General features: G+C 41.7%; 1 protein-coding gene across 1 annotated transcript in view; it reads right to left on the minus strand.

The window, feature by feature from the left end:
* Window positions 1-12,219: 12,219 nt before the first annotated feature.
* LOC115128466 (anosmin-1-like) overlaps window positions 12,220-23,509 on the minus strand; it is a 63,612-nt gene continuing 52,322 nt past the window's right edge. The window contains exons 10-14 of the mRNA XM_029658326.2: window positions 18,081-18,169; window positions 15,298-15,469; window positions 14,820-15,037; window positions 13,632-13,773; window positions 12,220-13,386 (exon numbers count right to left, since the gene is read on the minus strand). Of these exons, the coding sequence (XP_029514186.1) occupies window positions 13,328-13,386; window positions 13,632-13,773; window positions 14,820-15,037; window positions 15,298-15,469; window positions 18,081-18,169 (680 nt within the window). The 3' untranslated portion in view covers window positions 12,220-13,327. The remainder of the gene's footprint in view (window positions 13,387-13,631; window positions 13,774-14,819; window positions 15,038-15,297; window positions 15,470-18,080; window positions 18,170-23,509) is intronic.

A 23,509-nucleotide genomic window follows, 5' to 3' on the forward strand; every position in this document is an offset into this window, starting at 1 on the left:
GAAATAAATATGACTCACATTAACTCCCATTGGCAAGGCATCAGTTGATAGGTGTGTTATTTAGTGGTTCTGACATCTGTCAGTGAGTGATCGCACACAATAGCACACGATCCACACAACCACAACAACACACACAGCCTGAGGAAAGTCTTCTTTTGAATAGCTGTTTCTGAGAGGAACCTATCTGATGTTAACAAGAGCCAGACACATCAGCTAGAGTGCTATTCTTGGCAGCCAGCACTGGTTCCTCTATGAAAGACAGATCCTGCAGCAAGACTAGACGTCTATCATGACCACTGGAGTGGTTGGTTAATAAAATGTTTGGCTTTCCTATTATATATATAAGTATTATTGCATCTTGGTTCTGATTTGGCCGTGCTAATTAAATTAATCAGACTCTAGACAGATGTAGTGTATGGTGTAGGTCGGATCTTTGGTCCTGCATGCTACCAAAGACTTCACCCATGAGCCCCTCAAACCAAACTGCTGTGTTCAGGAACTACTACCACTACTCCATTTCAAGAGCAGTGAGAGAAAGTTTAGACAGATTTAAGTAGTTTTAGGACTAATATCACTCCTCTCCTTTTATTTTGTGGAAAATATATAACAATTAATGTCACTGAAGATGTTCAGAAATGTAATGTGATGTAAGCTACATGACAGTAAAAGCACCAAATTAAGATGAACCTGATCGACCACACCAGTTAGTTGTGGGTGCTCAACAGTTGTGGGAATGTCTCATGTATGACTACAGAGTCATATGGAAGCACTAAAGTCCAGTGAACTTTACTTCTGATACTCTATGGCTAACTTGGATATCAAAGGGTGTAGGAGGGTTTTAACAAAGTAGTGTACTGTATGTCTGACACTCTCTGTCAAAAACTAGACAGACTTTTATAGAAGTAAAGAGAGTAGTGACTTTGCTTTAAAGTATCATTAAGATGAATAATATACAGCTCATTCCAAACAACCAGAAAGTGACGATGGTTAAATATTGTGAGAGTTGAAAAGGACCTGTGATGTATTAAGACTTGTGTTTCAAGTTAAAACAACTAGCTATCAGGAAGTGAAGGATTCCCCCTCGGGAGTAATCAAAAACATTATCTTTCCACTGCCAGCCATGCTGACATCAACTCAGTTGTGTTGTCAATCCATTTGAATCAAATTACGGAACTATTTCAAACAGTCTGTTTTGAAACGTGAAATGACATGTCTGAAAAACCTCACGGTTTGCATCAGAGGAGCTGGTTTCAATCAGCTCCTCAAACAGTACAATATTTTAAGTTGTCTTTGGAGCGTTGCTTCTTTATAAAAGCCTTTCCACCCAATGAGGTGGAGATGAGCTGAGGGGGGGGCATGGCAACATCATAACAACATGATGCATTCGTTAACGTGAGGGCAGCCAACAATGCCAATACACTGTGCATATAAAATATGAAATAGTTCATCAAATCTGAATCAAATGGGGAAAATATTAATTTGCTCATCTCATGTGAATCTGAAGTCATAATGTGGATCAAAGGCCTTGTATTGGGTGATATCTGATCCGACTCTATGCTCCCTGATGAACACACTAAGCTATGGGAACTCCTCCTCCTTCCCTGATGACTCAGTGATTCATGAACCATCCCTTGAAGCCTGGAATTGGCATGCTGTTTTAAAGTCAATATACGAGAAATCTGACATGAAGCTCACCCTAATATCAGCACATGGTATGAATTAGTCCTCCATGTATTGTTACTTGTTTGATTGGGCCTGTATGAAGATGGATTCTCTTGATGAGATAACTCAGACAGTAACCCAATGTAAAAATGTGCTTACACATTGAAGTGATCAGTGTCCAGTGAACCTTACATAAGACCTGACAGATGATGTCATGACAATACAGAGATTAACAACCACTAAATGTTGACCTAGCATTATATCAATGTCATTGAGAGCAAGCTGGTCCTGAAAAGTATTAGCTAGGTTAGTAGTTAGTAAGGACATCCATCCCAGGTGCATACGTGGCTAATGGTCACCTATCATCAAAGTGTGGAAACAGAGGGATCATTTCCCCTCCTGGCTGTGCAGTGTAAAGCTCCTTAACACATATCCCATATGTTCCGGTCCTGTGTGTGTCATAAACGTGTTACAAGCAGCGCAGCCACAGTCACCCATCCTGACACACAATCACAGCGCTCCCACGACTCACCTAAATCTGGGGCGCTCTCAGCACCTCTACACAATCGGAACGGTTTATGTTGTTGTGAGCAGCCTCCAGGAAATGAAGCATTAAAAACAGTGATATATGTTCAAAATGTCCATAGCTGTTACGCTTCTGATTTATTTCGAACCAAGGTTGAGAGTCATTGTCCAGGTATATTCACAATTGAAATGTCAAAAACAGTGTTCCTATGTTGCTAATGCTGCTTTGGCATGTTGGCCTAGTGCCAATGTTTTCTTTTTAATCATTTACAGTAATATAGGTGAAATGAAATATTAAATGGTTGTTTGGTTTGGAACTTTGACTTTGCAATAACAGCTGGGATGCAGATGATGATGGGAGATGAGGAGAGCAGCACACATGGGGTCCCCTTCTGAAAACTGTACTCTACTCACTGTGAGTTAAAGCAATGTGCTACTCTCTCCAAGCCAACACACACTGTAGGGTAGCATCATGGTGTAGCTGGAGGACAGCTAGCTTCCATCCTCCTCTGGGTACATTGACTTCAATACAAAACCTAGGAGGCATATTGTTTTAACCCCATTTCATAGATTTACACAGTAATTATGACAACTTCTGGAGGACATCCTCCAATCTATCAGAGCTCTTGCAGCATAAACTGAGGCAAGCTAGCTGTCCTCCAGCTACACCATGCTGCTACCCTACAGTGTGCGTTGAATCTACTGTAGACCTTCATTACAAAACAGTGTGTTTAAAAAAATTATTTGGCGACGTGAATATATTTAGTATAGTTTTATCTAAAAATTAACTAATTGTATGTTTCAATATTTCTATGAAATTCACCAAGGAGGATGGTCCTCCCCTTCCTCTTCTGAGGAGCCTCCACTGGTCCCTGAGATACACAATTTAAAATACATTTTTAGAGAACAAACATTAAATTGATTAAGTAGAAGTCAGTAGCGCTGATGACGATTACTATTTCGGTCTTTTTCTAATCCAGTGTGAGTTTTCCAATCTGATATATCTCCAACTTGATTTTGCCTCATGATATGATATTTTGCCTCACGGAAACATGACCGAATACAAACAGTGTAGCTATTCCCTCCGCAAGGCAATCAAACAAGCTAAGCGTCAGTATAGAGACAAAGTAGTCGCAATTCAACAGCTCAGACACGAGAGGGATGTGGCAGGGTCTACAGTCAATCACGGATTACAAAATAGAAAACCAGCCCTGTCACGGACCAGGATATATTGCTCCCAGACAGACTAATCAACTTCTTTGCTCGCTTTGAGGACAATACAGTGCCACTGACACGGCCCGCTACCAAAACCTGCGGACTCCCCTTCACTGCAGCCGACGTGAATAAAACATTTAAACGTGTTAACCCTCGCAAGGCTGCAGGCCCAGATGGCATCCCCAGCCGCGTCCTGAGAGCATGAGCAGACCAGCTGGCTGGTGTGTTAACGGACATATTTAATCAACCCTTATCCCAGTCTGCTGTCCCCACATGCTTCAAGAGGGCCACCATTGTTCCTGTTCCCAAGAAAGCTAAGGTAACTGAGCTAAACGACTACCGCCAGTAGCACTCACTTCCATCATCATGAAGTGCTTTGAGAGACTAGTCAAGGACCATATCACCTCCACCCTACCTGACACCCTAGACCCACTCCAATTTGCTTACCACCCCAACAGGTCCACAGACGACGCAATCGCAACCACACTGCACACTGACCTAACCCATCTGGACAAGAGGAATACCTATGTGAGAATGCTGTTAATTGACTACAGCTCAGCATTTAACACCATAGTACCCTCCAAACTCGTCATCAAGCTCGAGACCCTGGGTCTCGACCCCGCCCTGTGCAACTGGGTACTGTACTTCCTGACGGGCCGCCCCCAGGTGGTGAGGGTAGGTAACAACACCTCCACCCCGCTGATCCTCAACACTGGGGTCCCACAAGGGTGCGTTCTGAGCCCTCTCCTGTACTCCCTGTTCACCCATGACTGCGTGGCCATGCATGCCTCCAACTCAATCATCAAGTTTGCAGACGACACTACAGTGGTAGGCTTGATTACCAACAACGACGAGACGGCCTACAGCGAGGAGGTGAGGGCCCTCGGAGTGTGGTGTCAGAAAATTAACCTCACACTCAAAGTCAACAAAACAAAGGAGATGATCGTGGACTTCAGGAAACAGCAACCCCCCATCCACATCGACAGGACAGTAGTGGAGAGGGTAGTAAGTTTTAAGTTCCTCGGCGTACACATCACGGACGAACTGAATTGGTCCACCCACACAGACAGCATGGTGCAGCAGCGCCTCTTCAACCTCAGGAGGCTGAAGAAATTCGGCATGTCACCAAAAGCACTCACAAACTTTTACAGATGCACAATCGAGAGCATCCTGTCTCACCGCCTGGTACGGCAACTGCTCCGCCCACAACCGTAAGGCTCTCCAGAGGGTAGTGAGGTCTGCACAAAGCATCACCAGGGGCGTACTACCTGCCCTCCAGGACACCGACACCACTTGATGTCACAGGAAGGCCATAAAGATCATCAAGGACAACAACCAACCGAGCCACTGTCTGTTTACCCCGATATCATCCAGAAGGCGAGGTCAGTACAGGTGCATCAAAGTAGGGACCGAGAGACTCAAAAACAGCTTCTATCTCAAGGCCATCAGACTGTTAAACAGCCACCACTAACATTGAGTGGCACCTGCCAACATACTGATTCAACTCCAGCCACATTAATAATGTAAAATTTGATGTAAAAAATGTATCACTAGCCATCACTAAACAATGCCACTTCATATAATGTTTACATACCCTACATTACTCATCTCATATGTATATAATGTACTCTATACCATCTACTGCATCTTGCCTATGCCGTTCTGTACCATCACTCATTCATATGTTTTTCTGTACATATTCTTTCATTCCTTTATACTGTGTGTATAAGGTAGCTGTTGTGGAATTGTTAGGTTAGATTACTCGTTGGTTATTACTGCATTGTCAGAACTAGAAGCACAAGCATTTCGCTACACTTGCATTAACATCTGCTAACCATGTGTATGTGACAAATAAAATTTGATTTGACGTCCACCAAATCAAAGGATCAGAGAATATATCTAGTACTGAAACCATAAGCTACAGCTATCTAGCACTGCAGTGCATAAAATGTGGTGAGTAGTGGACTCAAAGAGAGAGAAAGACAATAGTTGAACAGTTTTGAACAAATACATTTCTTAATAAATGAAAGAGAAGCAAGGGTGAGAGAGAAAGCTAGCTATATTTCTTTTTTTCCTTCACTTTCACTTGCTTAGCTAGCTAATGCTGCTAGCTAGTTTAGCCTACTCAAACACCCGGCTCTAACAGAGAGGGATGTTAAGCCAAGTTTAGGTCCAAAAGGCTCCTTAACAGCTTTTACCCCAAAGGTAGAAGACTGCAGAACAATTAATCAAATGGCCACCTGGACTATTTGTGTTGACACCCTCCCCCCTGTTTTTACACTGCTGTTGCTTGCTGTTTATCATCTACGCAGTCACTTTACCCCTACCTACATGTGCAAATTACCTCAACTAACCTGTACACCCACACATTGACTCAGTACCCCCGCACATACCCCCTGTATATAGCCTCATTATTGTTATTTTGTGTTACTTTTTTAAATGTTTTATTTTTTACTTCAGTTGATTTAGTAAATATTTTCTTAACTCTATTTTCTTAAAACTGCATTGTTGGTTATGGCTTGTAAGTAAGCATTTCACAGTAAGGTATTTGGGGAAAGTGACAAATAAAATTTGATTTGATATTAGCTAGCTGGCTATAGCTATCCAATAATGGAATTCTTCCAAGTCAGGGTAAGCTTTTGGTTGTATTACTTTATGGCACCTTGATTACTCAAATGTCTCTCGATCTGTGCACCTACTTTGTAAACTCTCATTCATAGGCTAGGTTGTACGAACCTCATGATGGGTGTAGGGAAAATGTTAGTATCCTGTAGTAGTCGTAACCTATCAATGTTACACTGAGCTGGGTGAATAGAATATTAATGACAGTCGTCCACTATTTTGTAATAGAAAATAAGGCCATGCTCATTAAAAAATGATCGTCCTCCCTCATCTAGAATGGCACCGACCGCCACTGTCAGGTACCCAATAAGGTTTTATTAAGCACACTGTGATGCATTAATGTGACAGTCTGAAAGTATGGCAGTTGGCAGGATAATGTCAGAGGCAATGCCAGATTCCAATAGCTCACTTCAATTGGCTTCAGATCACTTACATGCTGTGATAGATTGTTATTACTGTCATTTGAATAATTTCCTTACCATTGTAGTCTAGGCAGAGTACCAGTAAAGACAGAAATCATTTGCATTAAACCCAGGAAAAACATGATAATTGGCAGTAATGGGAACATATTTATTTACTTTTACCAACAGCAGCTGTAAACAAATGGCAAGCAAAAAGACAAAATTCACTAAATGAAAATGAGAGTAGAGAGACAACCAAACCCTAGGGAATAATAGTACCCAAAGGTGTCCTGCAGTTTCTACTTTTTTATGTTCTCACCATCCAGCACAGAGAGGCTCATCATAGGCGTATGAAAGGCTTAACAAAGGCTTATCATACATGTATAAAGGACAGAGAGTGGGGGTCTTCACTACTGGGCCATAAAGAGAGAGCAGCTCTCATCCACCCTCCAGCACGTCCCAATGTTTGACATCATGTATTGTTAATGAGAGCCAGCTGCCGACAACATTATAACTTAACTTCATATAAGTATAAAAAAAACATAAAAGTTAGTGCTTTAAACACGTCCAGATTCCTTTGTGTGCCACGGGGCAGAACAGCCTGCTCGTTGTGATTACAATCAATGGTGCCTGTGATCATCAGGGTGGAAATTAGCTCTCAGCCCAGGAGCACAAACACACACACGTGCACACACATGCTTGGATGTGCACCCCCCGGCCTAGGAACACACACACGATCATTCGCTATAGCATACATATACACACACGCAAATGGGGCAGGACTTATGCCTCAGACTGGGGATTCATTTTATAAACACTGTGGTTTGCCAGAGCCATGTGTTGGCTGCAGCCTGTCTTATATTTAGAAGCAGCAGTGTACAATATAAAACACGTCAAATTACCCTGATGATGTTTTATTAGTAAAGTCAATCATTTCAGAGTGCCCACCTCCCTGTTTCCAATGACTTAATAGTTTAAGTGCCGAATAGTTTTGACATCCATGCCATTCTTTTACAGTGTAATCAATTTCATGCACCTTCTCGGTTCCTGCCTCCTGTTGGGTTCTCAGAAGGGAAAATGGCTTTAGCAGAGGTATAAAGCACAACAACGGCTATAATTACAATATTATGAGTAATATCAACTTCTGTCGACCTCTTATTACACATAAACAAGTGACATTAATTTGTCTGGTTTTGAACCAGATGTGACCTGATGCTTAGCAGACCTTACATAAGGAACACCCAATTCCAAGCAGTGCAGACATGTGGATTGTATATTCTGATAGGCAGACTGTTCCAGTCAGGAACAATCAGAACTAAATAGAACAGCTTTTCTTTCTCTCTGTTCACTAACAGAAACACACTGCTCTTTGAACCAACTAGATGTTATCACGGTGTATTACCTGTTTCCAGTTGCATGAGACAGATGCCGGATAAACAGATGCCAGGTTGCCCAATTCATTAGTTTATCAAAGCAAAAACAGGGAAGAAGGAGATGAACAGATGTTGTTGAATTGTCAATAATCTTTCTAAGCATTTGAAAGTTATTTTCCATACAATCTTAGGACCAAATCCCTCCTCTTACAAGACAACCTCTCACATAACAACAATCTGCTTGATATGATCACTTTTTGATTCAGGTGGAACTAAGGAGGAGGTTGATCTTCTATCCATTCTAACATCCTGTGAGTGGATTCCCAACTTCTGAAGTCGACCACTGACCCGGCTCCTTGTCCCCCCGCCCCCACCCCAGGTCCTGCCCTGCCCCTTGCCCTTCCACGGGCCCCGGCTGCAGTGTCTGTCCTCTGGGGGGACAGTGACCTCTGACCTGCCTTTGAGGCTCCTCTACCGTCCAGCTCTGTGACCCGGGGTCCTGCCACGGACTTCAGAGGACAGAGAGGAAACACTAGATCTAAAGTTGACTTCCTGGCCACTGGTCACTCCTAAAGCTTTAGGCAAATGTGACATGATGACAAGGGTAAATTATTCCATGACTAGTGGCTGTAACCTGAGTTCAAATCAAATCACAGTTCCCTTTATCTAAACTTTCACTTAGCTTTACGGTAGACATAATCTTACCTTTCACCTAGTACACATAATTGTGTATTGACATTTACAGTATGTATTTTACAATCAATATCTGAACGTAACTGGGCTGAATGTTTGAGGAAGTGAGCATGCTAAGATAGATGGAATAGGCCGATAGGGCCTATACCTAACCTCTTAACATTCTAACCTCTTAACATCCTAACCTCTTAACATCCTAACCTCTTAACATCCTAACCTCTTAACATCCTAACCTCTTAACCTCTTAAAGTCATTCATTATGAGCAGGTAACGTTGGTCAATATTTTTTCTTTCCCAGGAAGGACCATTAAAAAGTCCAAGAGCAAATCTGAGAAGATTATAAACCGCTATTATTCGTCTGAATGATAGTTTCAAACTGATCTCTCTCCACTATGTATGCCTGTTAGTTGAGAAGGATGTTTGGTTAGGAGAGAGGGATCTGGATAATGATTTCTCAGGGGAGGCCTTCTTAGTAAACACTTAGTGGGATCTCAATGGACCTCTTGTTTACCTTTGACCCGAAGCTCGAGGAACTCAATGGCAGGTCCTCCTAACATTGCGTGTTTGTAATTCAACACATTAGGCTAGTGGGTGAAGAGTGAGAAGTGTTGCTCCCACAAAGAGGAGGATCACCTGTGTGATTAGAGAACAATATATAATTTATAAATGTAGAATTGATACAGTATAAGACCATAAAACAGAGGGGTAAACAATGACTACTTTTTGTCATTTGAAATTCATGTCAAATATAGGCTCAATAAAAACCTCTACCCTTCTCCACAAGTGTGCAGAATTCGGAATATAGAGCTATCCAAATAAAGGGAATTCAGAAAGACATATTAATATTTGTCACTTTATGGGTCCTTGAGAATCCATACACTATTCTGTGCATAACAGAGTTATGTTCTGTGTGTGTCTGCAGTGAAAGTGTGCCTTACAGAAATGAAAACTCTTGAAATTGGAAGGTCATCGAATCCGGCATGACCACAATACATTTGTAAAGTTACTTCCTAAGCCCAAGTACTACTCTTAGTATATGTGCTAATCCTCCCCTCAGAAATATTATTTTGTATGTGTCGTATAGTTGCATAATGTGTGCCATGCAGGTCTACATACGTCCATACATGTTCTGGTCTTCATTAGATTATGGCTGAACATCCTCCCGGCCTGACAGAGGTCTTTCATCTGCACCTCCCCAGCCTGGTCCTGCTCAACCAGAGTATAACTAGTAACACCCCACAGCCCCGGGCAAGGTCAGAGTTTGCACCAGCACACAACATTACAGCAGCATTGCCTGCTCTAATTGAAAAATAACATTCAAGTTACCTTGCATCAATCTCACAGACAATGTATTCCAGTCCAACCATTCATATAAGTCCCAATGGAAATAGAATAGTTCCAGGTGGTTGTGATCTAAAAAGAATATCATACTCCATCAATGGCAATGGAACTGACCTGGAACTCACATGGGAATAAACGGGTGAGCATTCAAATCATTAAGGTTACCCATCATAACTGGTAACGTCACGAATGACAATGAATGGGAAATTACTGTTTAGCGAGATGTCCTTAAGTTTGCCTAATGAAATGTAAATACTATATTAGGAGGGCCCCAACCCCAACACTGCAGGGCATGAAAACCATCTGAAATCCATTGATTCCTTATGAGGTACGGCTGATATTGTTTTGGCAGTAGGGTGTGTGCTTGCGTTAGGACGTGGCGAGTCTTTTGTAAGTGAAAAGGGGAGACAGAACTAGCGTGCAAGGTTTGATAAATGGCGAAGCATGGCTCAGTGCAATGCTAATCTGCAGAACGGGTGCTGAGGGGTCAGAGGAGATGTGTGGGAAACACAGACAATCGTTGTTGCTGTCAACTGAAAGGAGTTAGTGTTTTACATACCCCATTTAATCAAAAAGACAAATGTCATCGAACAGAAGGGTAAATATTTGACTGATCGTGATTATTTGAGGGCCTAAAGGACAATAATTGTTTACCAAAATATGTTTCAATTGGAGAACAATATCCCCTAGCCTGGAACAATGAGCTTGTAATGTCACGCAAAATGAATAAACACTATCTGGGCTTGTAGAGTCCGAGACAAGCTTTTGTGCCCGACAACGAGCCTTTTATTTAGTTGCAGTTTTTCTTTCCTTTTATGTCCTCAGAGACTTGGACTTAGTGCAGCGTGGCTCAAAGGAGGATGGAGGCCTTTGTTTTAACATTTTCACACTTGAGGGCTGTGGTATTTGGTGTGTGTGTAGAGAGGACTGTGACAGGCTGAAAGGGAGAGAAGCTGGCTCACAGAGAAAGGAGGCCTTGGCAAAACACTGGCCATGGTCCTGGAGCACAGAGCAGCACAGGGGAGGATTAGTGTGCACGGACCGAGATGAACTAATCTCTTGTGACATTATAGAACTGTACATAAACAACATCATGAGAGAAGAGTGGCCTGACACTTCCTTAGTCTCATCCACATCCAAAGACAGCCTCTGACTGACTGGAGAGGAGAGGGCCTGAGTGGGGGAAAAGCAGGATTCGGAATAATTACCTAGCTGCCAACTGTGGAAAGACAGGGCTGGTTCTTGACCACTTGGAAATTTTGATGTTCTTAGAGGCCCAGCAGCCAATCGTCTACAGTCTAGACTTCTAGGGTCTCGGTTGTCACAGAGAAAGTTCTTCAAGCACAGTGCGTGCACACACGGAAAAGCATACACGCTCACATGGCAACTGGGATTGAAGACTTGGCAATATACAGTACACTAATCCAATAATCTTGAACATGAATCTTGATATACCACAAAACAGTGCAATTATCATACTTTTCACAGATTCATGATATTGCATTAATAAACAGTAATAGAGCCCATAATAGCTTGAGACCATACCATTGTATAAAACCCATATGCAGAGAACACTTAGCGGTCTGTGGGAGAGCTACAGTAAATCGGCTGTCTGTCAGTTGTGTATATGAAAAGCAAACCAGAATTTGAGGTCTAAAACAGCACTGTAGACATTACAAGGGACATAAGGGCTAACCAAGTGTAACATGCTGGGTCGTCCAAAACAAATGTCAGGATGTAAAAACTCCATCAGGCAACACACTTGGCCAGCGCTGATGGGTGTTGTATGGGTGTTACTGGCACAAGCGTAGAAGGTATGAGTCAGCCGCAGACAGCTGACTGACTCGTCACAGCCAACAAATAACCATTAAGTAGAACTAGCATCTGTGAGGTATGATTAATATCAAAACGCAAGGAAAACACCACAAACCTCTGGCCTATGCTAATTTTAGTCGATTTCACACAGTTTACTGTATTCTCTCTCATACCATAAGAATTTAAGTAATCACAAAAATGTCAACATTCCACAGCATATTGAAAAAGTGAAGGGATTGAGACAAAAAGGATTTAAAGCTGTTCGAATACAAACAGCACACTTTACGCAACTGGCAGGGCACAATACTGTGGTCTAAAGGAGAGTATTATGTCCAGGGCACCCAACTCCAGCCATGGCTTGCTGGTAAGCTCTGAATGACCTGTTTATTTGGACTGTATGTCTCAAGCTTCTGGGGAGATCAGTGAATATGCTTTGTTGGAGTCTGGCGTTATGGACTACACAGCCAACATAAGCACCAGTATCTGCCAAATAGTCCAATGTTTAAACAATATACACCATTTCATATTGACTCCTCACAGCAATTTCAATTAAGAGGATAAAGCATAAGGAATTAGGTTAAGGATTATTTTATTACTTACCAGTTTGTACAGTTTCTACCATGGAAAAATAACATGTAACATGAGACTATATTTACAATTCCATTTTTACAAAATGTCTTTACAAGATGTTTTGCCGGTTCAAAAACACTAGACTAAAAACACAACACACACACACAAATAAATAGACATTCACTGACTGTTCCACAACAAATATTTCTACAGTCAAGAACATAAAATTCCATAATTTCCACATAAAAGTTATAATTTCATTAATAAACATGACATATTATTCCCCATATAATTATCTGTTAATGAAACATTGCTAACATATCCAAAAGAGGTAACAGACCTGTTCATGCCTACAGAACACTAACGTTTGACATGCAAAACCATTACAAGCATTCAATTTGAAGCTTGAAATGTATTTACAGTTTTAAATTCAAATGTTCTACATGCAACATACTATGAGAAATATTCTGGGTTAAACTACACTGGTTTTAGTTACATTATTCATCACTACATAGGGTATGCCTAAGCGACATCTTTTTACTTGGTAAAACAAAATAAATAGGTGAACACGCGCCTTTCTCAATGAATACGTGATTGTGTTTTACAATTGTATGTCGTTCTCTCCACTGTTATTAACGTGTCTTCAGTTTAGTTACCATTCAAACTAAATGTGATTGACTTTTTTCTTGTCCTTTCATAATCTAACAATCTTTGAGTTCTAGATATACAAAGATGTACAATTGGAATTGATAAAATACTGTTGCTTTGTTATTGTTTCTATTGGAACAAACAGTTTGAGAATTCCTAAACCAACTTAGTCTTAGTGTCCCATAAATAACAGGAGAATGAACCAGCCAGTCCTAAAGAAAAGAGTCCTACATATCAGTATGCATCTAACCGTATGGAGAGTCCAGTCAGTGGATGGAATCAGGAAGGACTGAGGGGAAAGCATATGCTGTGCAGCCTGAAGGTGAACCCATTTCACATAGGTTGGGGTCAGATTTCATGGTCTGCTGTGTTGCTGTTTGGTTCCACACTGTATTCCCTCCCTGGGTGAAGGTGCTGAGAGACATTGGTTCCTGTCGCACTGGGTCTGATGGGTCAGGGGTCTCAATGTCTCTCCGCTGAGGACTTCTGGTGATGTGGATGGTGCTGCCTGAGTCTGGGTCCTACAACACAAAACAACACAAATACATGTCCATTTCAGTTCCTAATGGTACTGCAGAATCATGATCAGAATAGAGTAATGTGTGGTCGTGCAAGAAATATACTGGTCATTGATGAAGATGTCACTGAAAAAAGATCACAGATTTTCTCAAATGAGCTATGGTATCTCTGTTTAAATCTAGCTGGACACAGTCATGTGGCTGACTACAGGAGAGCAACAGTCAGTGGTCAGTGAGTTGGTACTTACGGTGTTGAAGGACTGGTAACACACTGGGGGTCTGGAAGGTCTTAATGGTGGCAGGACCCTCACCTCCTGACGTCACCACCTGGACCTCCAGTCTGTAGTACGTGGCTGGCCGCAGGTTAGACACCACCAGCAGACTATGGTCCTGAAAGGGTTAACAGCACAAGAGAAGACCATTAACCATCTTTGGTGCCAATGTAGAAAACATTATTTGACATACCAAATGTTGTATGTAAGAAGCATTCAGACACCAAGGATAAATCAAAGCTGATCTACTTTTTGGGGTCAAGAACTCACACTAATAACATTTTCTATCAGCTTCCATTTTCTTTTGTGAAACATTTTCTACAACTGTAAAGGATTTGAGCAGCAATGTTCTATCAACTTTTAATTGTCCTCCAAGACTGGCTGAATACCTTTCTCACAGACAGACTGTTGTTTAAAGCATTAATCTTGGTTGGACTTCAGGGCTAGTATAACTTTCTGGTACCTGTATAACTTTTCCCCCATAGAAGTCTAGAGTTTTTGTCCGTTCTGTTGTTAAGATGTTGAATTATCTGTTAGGTAAACCTGGGCTACATCCCATACACCATCTGCTCTCTATTCAGCCACAGAGGTAAATAAACACTTCTACTGATAAACTGAGTGTAGTGATGAGTGGTTTTATTTTTTAGAACTGCGAGCGGCTCACTGGGTGGCGCAGACAGGCGGAACGTGTTGTTGATCGAGTAGATTATGTAAAACAGTGGGTTTTTCAGCGCGCTCATACAGGATGAAAGAGGAAGCAGGGAAGGTAGATGAAACACAGGAGGAGGAGAACTTCTAACGGAATCCCTCCCTCAGATCTCTGTGTATGATTGCACAGCACTGCTTATCTAGTTCTTCATGTAAAGAGGGCAATGCAGTGTATCCTTAAAACACCTCCACTCCTGGCAGGCATTGTATAATGAAATGCTGAAGATCACACTTATTTTTTCAGCACACAGAGGGCAGTGTCCTGGGAAAAGTACAATATATTCTTGATAACATTTTCCTTAAAATTTTGTGTCCTACAGCAAAAGCAAATAAATTACAATAGCCACTTCCTGGTATAACCAATTCTAAAGTGAGTGACTGCATGTAACTTTCCAAACAATAATTTTCACTACAGGAATAATAGTTATTTGATATAACGGAGTTGAATAGACTTACTGGAGGCAGGATCTGGGACTGGGAGATGATGCTGTTGGGCAGGCTGTTTTGTCGGCTCTCAGTGGTGACCTCGGCCCAGGTGACCTGGAAGCCTGTGATTCGTTGATGGGCCAGGACCTGTGACACCCGCCACAGAAAGCTGCCTGTGATGTTTCCCTCGTGGATGGAGAAGGACGCTGTCAGATTCTCCGATTTAGCCAACACTTTGGGAAGTGGGGCTGCAGAGAGAGATCGGAATAACTATGTTGAAAAACACTCGTCTGATGGACATATATTCTTGGCATAATGTAAACTGTATGTGTTAGGCTGGGAAGAAATAAGTCATAGTTAATAAATAAGGCAAAAATCTACTATAACAAAAGAAGAAGCAGCCTCTTTCAACAACCGTGTGGAGAGTCTTGGAGTCAGGCACATAATGCAACATGATAATAAGAGTATGAACATAACATGACTTGGTTGTACTGGGCAGCTGACTCACCTTCCTCCCCAGGACAGGGGATGTGTTTGTGGCTCTTGCTCCTGATGGTGGTGCAGGACGGGGTGAGGAAGGTGGTGCTCTCGTCCTTGGCGCGCCTCTTGGACTTGAGCATGTGAACAGTCACTTTGTACTTGCAGGAGAAGAGCAGGCCCGGGAGGTTGATGTAGTTCTCCTGAGCCAAGAGACGCATTAAACGTTCAGAGCCCTGACATGATATCACCCAGGTCACGTCCCAGGGAACCACCACAGATAATTAAATACATGGAGCCAAGAGAGGATCAGGTTCCCTCCCTATGCCCTGGAACATGGCCCACATTACTGAACCACTTTGAACAGTCACATGTTAGAGGTTAACCCACTAGTCCTCCATTCAAACTACAATGAAAAAAATATTAGATTATTTTGATGGGTTCCAAGTGTAACACAAATATAAAAAGGAGGTATCTGATGAAGACGAGGGGACAAGAATGCATTTCGGGTTCATTTGAAATGAAAATGACATGTTAAATGAATTACTTCAGACATTTTTTCCAGAAAACATGGAGATTTCCTGCTGAGTGAGTGGCTGATCTTTTTTATTATGATTTCTTCGAATAAAAATAACAATACAATATAATATGAATGGCCGCTCCCATCAGTCTGTTCATTGGGTGAGCTCGTCCCCAGACGCCAGCAGGGCAAAGCCCTCGCCCCGAAGGGATTTTCCAATGGCGGGAAGGATCAAGCCCCGCCCAATGCCCGGGAGGGCATGGAAGCGAGCATACCCAACCACCAGGACCAGCACACACACTGCTCAGTGTGAAACCAAAACAAAAAACAGAATTAACTAAATGCAAAACATACAATAATCACATCCCCACCCTCACACCTGATTGGAGGACCTCAAACATGATACTGTGCATGTGTGTATGTATTTATTCCCACACTCATTCATTCCAACCTTCAGATAGACACAGATCAACCCATCTTTCTCATTAAATCGTCATTCTACCATTTCCTCTTGCAATACATAACTTCATTCTACCACGGTGTCTCACGAGGGACTTCAAACTCTCCATCTGCAACATTTCAGTCCAAATTTTCCCCAAAATAAACATTTTACCCAAGAGCACAATGATATTTCCTATTGACTGACTGTGGTCCAACCGCGCTCTGATATTGACATAACAATCATTCCTGGCCCCGACTCCAGAAACAAGCCACCGATGGACCAAAAGATATGTTCTATTGCTTCGGTTTCCTCGTGGCATAGTCTGCACAAGGCTGACTGACTCTTTTTCTAGCAATCATTTTAATATAATAGCTTAAATTGAAAAGAAAGGATTGATGTGTCAATTGTTGTTTTGTATATCAACTCATAAACCCGATGCCACGTTATTGGGACATCGTAAATCTGTGCCCAATCATTTAGAATTTTATGTGGCATAGTTGTTAACCCTCTTGACTGTAAGTGAAACTGACACATTTTACATGGGTCATTTTAAGCCATTTATGATTTTACATTTTTGGCAGACAAACTAATTAAGTAATTGCCTCTTCCATTTTTGTGACAGAACTGCAATGAGTTGTTATCATTTTGTATTGAACATACACCTTGATAACTGCTTGTATGACAATTTTAACAAAGTTGTTTCCAAAGTACATCATAAACATGATACCTTATACTATACATTATCTTGAAAAACATGGGCTTACCCTCTATCAGTAAGTACAGTGAAGTTTAGCCATATTATTTGCTGTAATAAATGTTCTGCCTCTTCTGGAGGATAACATTTAAATTGTAGCCAACTCTGTATGGCTTCATTTAAAAAGGAGGATACTTTAAACAGGTTTCCATTGTCAATCCACCGAAAATTGATGGTTTTAATCTGTATAACAGCAAAGAGACAACTTTTAAGGATTGGATGTGCCTCTCTTAGTGGCTCACTGGAATTAAATCTTCCATTTGTAATAACGACATTCTACACTAATAGTCGTGAACTCAGAGGGCGAGTGTTTTCTCTCTGATATGCAACAGCCCTGATTAAAAACGAACCAAGGCGCCATGTTCACACACAAGAGACAAGGACAGCGCTGTGCTGGAATCCTTCCCAGGGATCTATAGAAAAAGGATGTGTATTTCCTAGCAACCAGAGAAGGGCTCCCTGAAGAATGTGTTGCTTGCCAGGCTATGCCATCCTGGAACAGCGCTGAGTTCAAACAGCGCACCCCCCCCCCCCCACACACACACACACCCAGCCCCTGCACCCAATGTGCTCATGCTGGGGGTGCATGGTCCATCATTCCCGAAAACATTGTTTTAGTACAGCGCACCATGTTTGGGCAGTGCACCATGTTAGACCACACCGACTGAGTCATAATCAAAACAGTCGCTGATTTACCCGCTGCAAAGCTGCACAGCAGGACTGAGGCGCTGAGTGGGGCCCTTTTCTTTACACGAGATGTCTTTTCTTAGTGCCAGACAAAAGGCTGGCGGGCGCTTTGCATACCACTGAGATGTAGGGCTGTGACGATACCAGCATCGCTATATTTTTTCCTTGACAAAAATGAAAACACAATGCAGACCAAACTCTATGGTCCTTTAAAAACCTACTGTACGTCAAATATATTGGAAAATAAATACATGTGACTCTGAATGACAACATGCTGTTTGGTTCTGACACTAGAGCTGCTTTCATAAAGAAATGAAATCTGCTTCATGTTTTGAACAAGACACAGCCGCACACACACTTGGCGCAATGACTGTACTTTGATAGAAGGATGATTTGGGGTATGAGACAGACCTGTGTGACTGACTTCTCTGGTCCTCTGGTCTCGTTGTGACTGCAGTACTCAGGCATCCACTGGACATGGTAACGACTCACCAAAGGATCTGGGAGGAGAGGAGGAAGAAGAGAGAGATGAGAGTATTCAATGACCTGGTGCAAAAACAACAAAGGACCCGATGACAAAGACAATATCAGACATGATACTTGCTTGTTGGGTAAAATGAACTTATTGTATAATACATTATCTTACAATAACACCCAGTCAGACTGTCTGAGTACTCTCTATTAGTGTCCCACCATCAGTGGGATATTAGCAGATGCTGCTGATACACTAGCTGGTGAAACGCATTAAAACACGATTCTTACATTTCCTACTGTGACTCATTTCAACGTGACATTAATGTCAACATAATAAAATAAGAAATAAAAAGAATTTGAACGACTAAATACGTACATTCAAATATTTCTCCTAAATGTTGTGTTGAATCATCTCATCAGCGGAACGTGGCCATGTTTAAAGGCCTACCCTCAGCAATGGTGAAGCAGCGCCAGTCTCAAACACCGGGTCCCAGCCCCAGTTCGCTTCATTACTAAACCATAGACCCTCATTGCCTAATCAGCGCTGTTTATGCTCCCATTGCCCCCTGATATTTGATAGGAATTATTATTCATCTGGCTGTGTGCGTTCAGATGTGAAATTATACTTCTCAGATTAATAATTGAGTTACGCTGTGTTAGCCCTTGGCAGGGGACTGGATTGCGGTCGGGAGATAAAAGGAGGCCTTTGAAGGTTTCGACACGGATCTGGCGTGCTCAGCCTCCCAGCAGTTTGGAAGCAGAAGAGAGGAATTAAGGGGAAGCGGGAAATTAGGGGAAAATAAACAAGATATGCGTAGCTGAGCTGACAGAGAAGAAGAGGTACGTAAAAAAAGGGAAGGAACATTAAATCAGGTATAGAGCAGCGCGGCGGAGCTCGCCTCAGAAGTCTACTGATCGCCTGTCTGCCTGTTTGTCTGTCTACCTGTCTGTCTGTGTCAGCCAGTGATCCACCATCTCACCCTCTGAGACAGTCCTTTATAAACCTATGTGTTATGAAACAGTACAGATAGACATTCCTACTTGACCAGATGTGTCCCAATGTTGAGCTGCCTCAGAATGAGCGAGTGCAGTAATCAGCAGTGTTGAGTTAATCTGTCCCTCAGTCTGAAGTTCTGAACACAGAGTCTGATGAAGAGAAACCTGATCCTAGGCTATCAGGGACCAGGTTTCTCGCTCTCTCCTTCTTCCAGTATAACCCGGGTGGTCAGACGCAGACCCAGAGGCATCCATCATCAGCCCAGTTAGAGGCTGAGTCTGTGCCACACCATCACCCTCACAGACTAGGACTGCTGCAGCGTAGTGTAGTCATCCCCCCAGGCCAGGCCATGGAGCGAGCCCAGAACTAACTCCACAACACTCTGGGACTGAAAGCTTAGCCGACCCAGTCACAATCACTCAGCCTCCGGAGCCCGGGCCAGCCCTGCTAATCACTCTGGACCAGGAAGACTTCCGTCTCTTCATGGTCTCTTTCTCTCTCTGCGACTCAGCAGATGGCTTCTCCATCAGAAGCACCACTGGGCCTCTCCTCAGCCAGGCCAGCTTGGGCATTCCTGCCTCCACTCTGTGGAGTTTGGCTTGGCAATGACATACACTACCGTTCAAAAGTTTGGGGTCACTGTTTTTGAAATAAAAAGCACATTTTTTGTCCATTAAAATAACATCAAATTAATCAGAAATACAGTGTAGACATTGTTAATTTTGTAAATTACTATTTTAGCTGGAAACGGCAGTTTTTCTATGGAAAATATACATAGGTGTACAGAGGCCCATTATCAGAAACCATCACTCCTGTGTTCCAACGGCACGTTATGTTAGCTAATTGATCATTAGAAACCCCTTTGTAACTTTGTTAGCACAGCTGAAAACTGTTGTTCTGATTAAAGAAGCAATAAACTGTCCATCTTTAGACTAGTTGGGTATCTGGAGCATCTGCATTTGTGTCTCAAAATGGCTAGAAACTAATAACTTTTGTCTGAAACTCATCCGTCTATTCTTAATTTGAGAAATTAATGCTATTCCATGCGAGAAATTGCTAAGACACTGAAGATCTCGTACAACACTGTGTACTACTCCCTTCACAGAACAGTGCAAACTGTCTCTAACCAGAATAGAAAGAGGAGTGGGAGGCCCCGGTGCACAACTGAGCAAGAGGACAAGTACATTAGAGTGTCTAGTTTGAAAAAAAGACACCTCGCAAGTCCTCAACTGGCAGCTTCATTAACTAGTTGCTCCTACCCTCTACTTTTTTGAACATTTTGTTAAAAATCGCGCAACATTTCAGCGCCCTGCTACTCATGCCAGGAATATAGTACGTTCATATGGTTAGAATGTGTGGATAGGAAACCCTTGGACGTTTTTAAAACTGGTTAAATCACGACTGTGGCTATAACATAACGTGCGTTACATCGGAAAGCGCAGGAAAACCTGATCACAGAAAATGGAAATAAATATCCTTGCGCCACTTCCAGCAATTGTTAACAGTGAGCCGAATTAGATAAGACCGAGCATTCAACTCCCACAGCATCCCCATGTTGTCTAGAGTCTTGTGAATTGAATCATCTTTGATTCTTGGTTGAACCGAAACAGGGGCACCACTTACCTCAGGTCTCCGCCCAGATCATTCCGGAAGAGCTCTCTCGTGAAATTTTTTCCAAGACGACAGCTAATGATTTTTACATCGCCTATGGATGATTTTTATCGCTTATTAACGTTTACTAATACCTAAAGTAGCATTACAAACGTATTTCGAAGTGTTTTGTGAAAGTTTATCGTCTACTTTTTGAATTTTAAAAAATGACGTTACGTTGTGAAATCGCTGTTTTTTTCGTTTATCACACAGTCTACATATAACGATATCTTGGCTTTAAATGGCCCGATTTAATCGAAATAAAGACCCAATAGTGTTTATGGGACATCTAGGAGTGCCAACAAAGAAGATGGTGAAAGGTAATGACTGTTTTCTATTTTATTGTGCGGTTTGTGTAACGCCGAAATGCTAATTATTTTGTTTACGTCCCCTGCTGTGCTTTTGTGTTGTAGTGTATTGGTGCATGCTATCAGATAATAGCTTCTCATGCTGTCGCCGAAAAGCATTTTAAAAATCGGACTTGTTGCCTGGATTCACAACGAGTGTAGCTTTAATTTGATACCCTGCATGTGTATTTTAATGAACTTTTGAGTTTTAACTAATACTATTAGCATTTAGCGTAGCGCATTTGCATTTCCAGAGCTCTAGTTGGGACGCAAGCGTCCCAAGTAGAAGCAAGAGGTTAAATAGTACCCTCAAAACACAAGTCTCAATGTCAACAGTGAAGCGGTGACTCCAGGATGCTGGCCTTCTAGCCTTTTAAAATGAATAACTAACACTATGTGCCATTGGAACACAGGAGTGATGGTTGCTGATAATGGGCCTCTGTACGCCTATGTAGATATTCCATAAAATAATCTACCGTTTCCAGGTACAATAGTCATTTACAACATTAACAATGTCTACACTGTATTTCTGATCAATTTGATGTTATTTTAACTTCTTGAGTGTAGGGGGCAGGATTTTCATTTTTGGCAACAAAAAAAAACGTATCCATTTGAAACGGCCTATTTCTCAGGCCCAGAAACTAGAATATGCATATAATTGTCCTATCAGGATAAAAAACATTCTAAATTTTCCAATTTTTTAAAAATATTGTCTGTGAGTATAACAGAACTGATATTGCAGGCGAAAACCTGAGGAAAATCCAACAAGTGCTGTTTTTCCTGAAAGCTCTCTGTTCCATTGGATGCCTTTCCTCCATTTAAAAGGGATATCAACCAGATTCTTTTTCCTATGGCTTCCTCAAGGTGTCAGTCTTTAGACATAGTTTCAGGCTTTTATTTTGAAAAATTAGTGAGAAAGATCACATCACGTCAGTGGATAGCTGGGTGTTCAGAGTTTTGCTTGCGCAACAGAGTGGGGCAGCTATTGTCTCTCCCTCTCCTATTGAAAAAGCTACAGTCCCAGGTGATATATTATCGATTATATATTTTAAAAACAACCTGAGGATTGATTATAAAAAAACGTTTGACATGTTTCTGTGCACATTACGGATACTATTTGGAATTTGTCTGTGATGTCGTGACCTCCCGAGCCTGTGGATATCTGAACATAACGCGCCAAACAAATGGAGGTATTTTGGATATTAAAATCATCTTTATGGAACAAAAGGAACATTTATTGTGTAACTGGGAGTCTCGTGAATGCAAACATCCGAAGATCATCAAAGGTAAGCAATTTTATTTATTTATTTTCTGACTTTCGTGACCAATCTACTTGGCTGCTAGTGTTTGTAATATTTTGTCTACCAAGAGAGATGTTCTTACATAGATGCTTGTTATGCTTTTGCTGAAAAGCTGTATTGAAATCTGACACACCAGGTGGATTAACAACAAGCTAAGCTGTGTTTTGCTATATTGCACTTGTGATTTCATGAAAAATACAAATTTTTAGTAATTTAATTTGAATTTGGCGCGCTGCAATTCAGCGAGTGTTGATGAAAATTATCCCACTAACGGGATAGATGCGTCAATGAGTTAATGGACAAAAAAATGAGCTTTTCTTTAAAAAACAAGGACATTTCTTAAGTGACCCCAAACTTTTGAACGGTAGTGTATATTAGCAACATAACATAGTCCAGTGAATGGGACTTGACTGGCTTACCTTTAGAGCACGCCTTTCAAGGTTTCCATATTTTTGTAGGGGCTGGGGAACAAGGAGTTTGTGGACACTGCAGTGGGGTAAATGTTTTAACTCTTACATGTCGTCCGTGTGTTTCTGGAGGGTGACGTCAGGTCTTGTAAAACAAAATGTAAGGTTTCAACACTAATATATGAGAGAGGGCTCATATTAATTTATTTGGGACTGGGGGGCAGTATTGAGTAGCTTGGACAAAAAGGTGCCCAGATTAAACGGCCTGCTACTCAGGCCTAAAAGCTAGAATATGCATATACAGTGCCTTGCGAAAGTATTCGGCCCCCTTGAACTTTGCGACCTTTTGCCACATTTCAGGCTTCAAACATAAAGATATAAAACTATAAAACTTTTTGTGAAGAATCAACAACAAGTGGGACACAATCATGAAGTGGAACGACATTTATTGGATATTTCAAACTTTTTTAACAAATCAAAAACTGAAAAATTGGGCGTGCAAAATTATTCAGCCCCTTTACTTTCAGTGCAGCAAACTCTCTCCAGAAGTTCAGTGAGGATCTCTGAATGATCCAATGTTGACCTAAATGACTAATGATGATAAATACAATCCACCTGTGTGAAATCAAGTCTCTGTATAAATGCACCTGCACTGTGATAGTCT

The sequence above is a fragment of the Oncorhynchus nerka genome, linkage group LG1 (genome assembly GCF_034236695.1).
Source record: "Oncorhynchus nerka isolate Pitt River linkage group LG1, Oner_Uvic_2.0, whole genome shotgun sequence".
Classification (NCBI taxonomy): Eukaryota; Metazoa; Chordata; class Actinopteri; order Salmoniformes; family Salmonidae; genus Oncorhynchus; species Oncorhynchus nerka.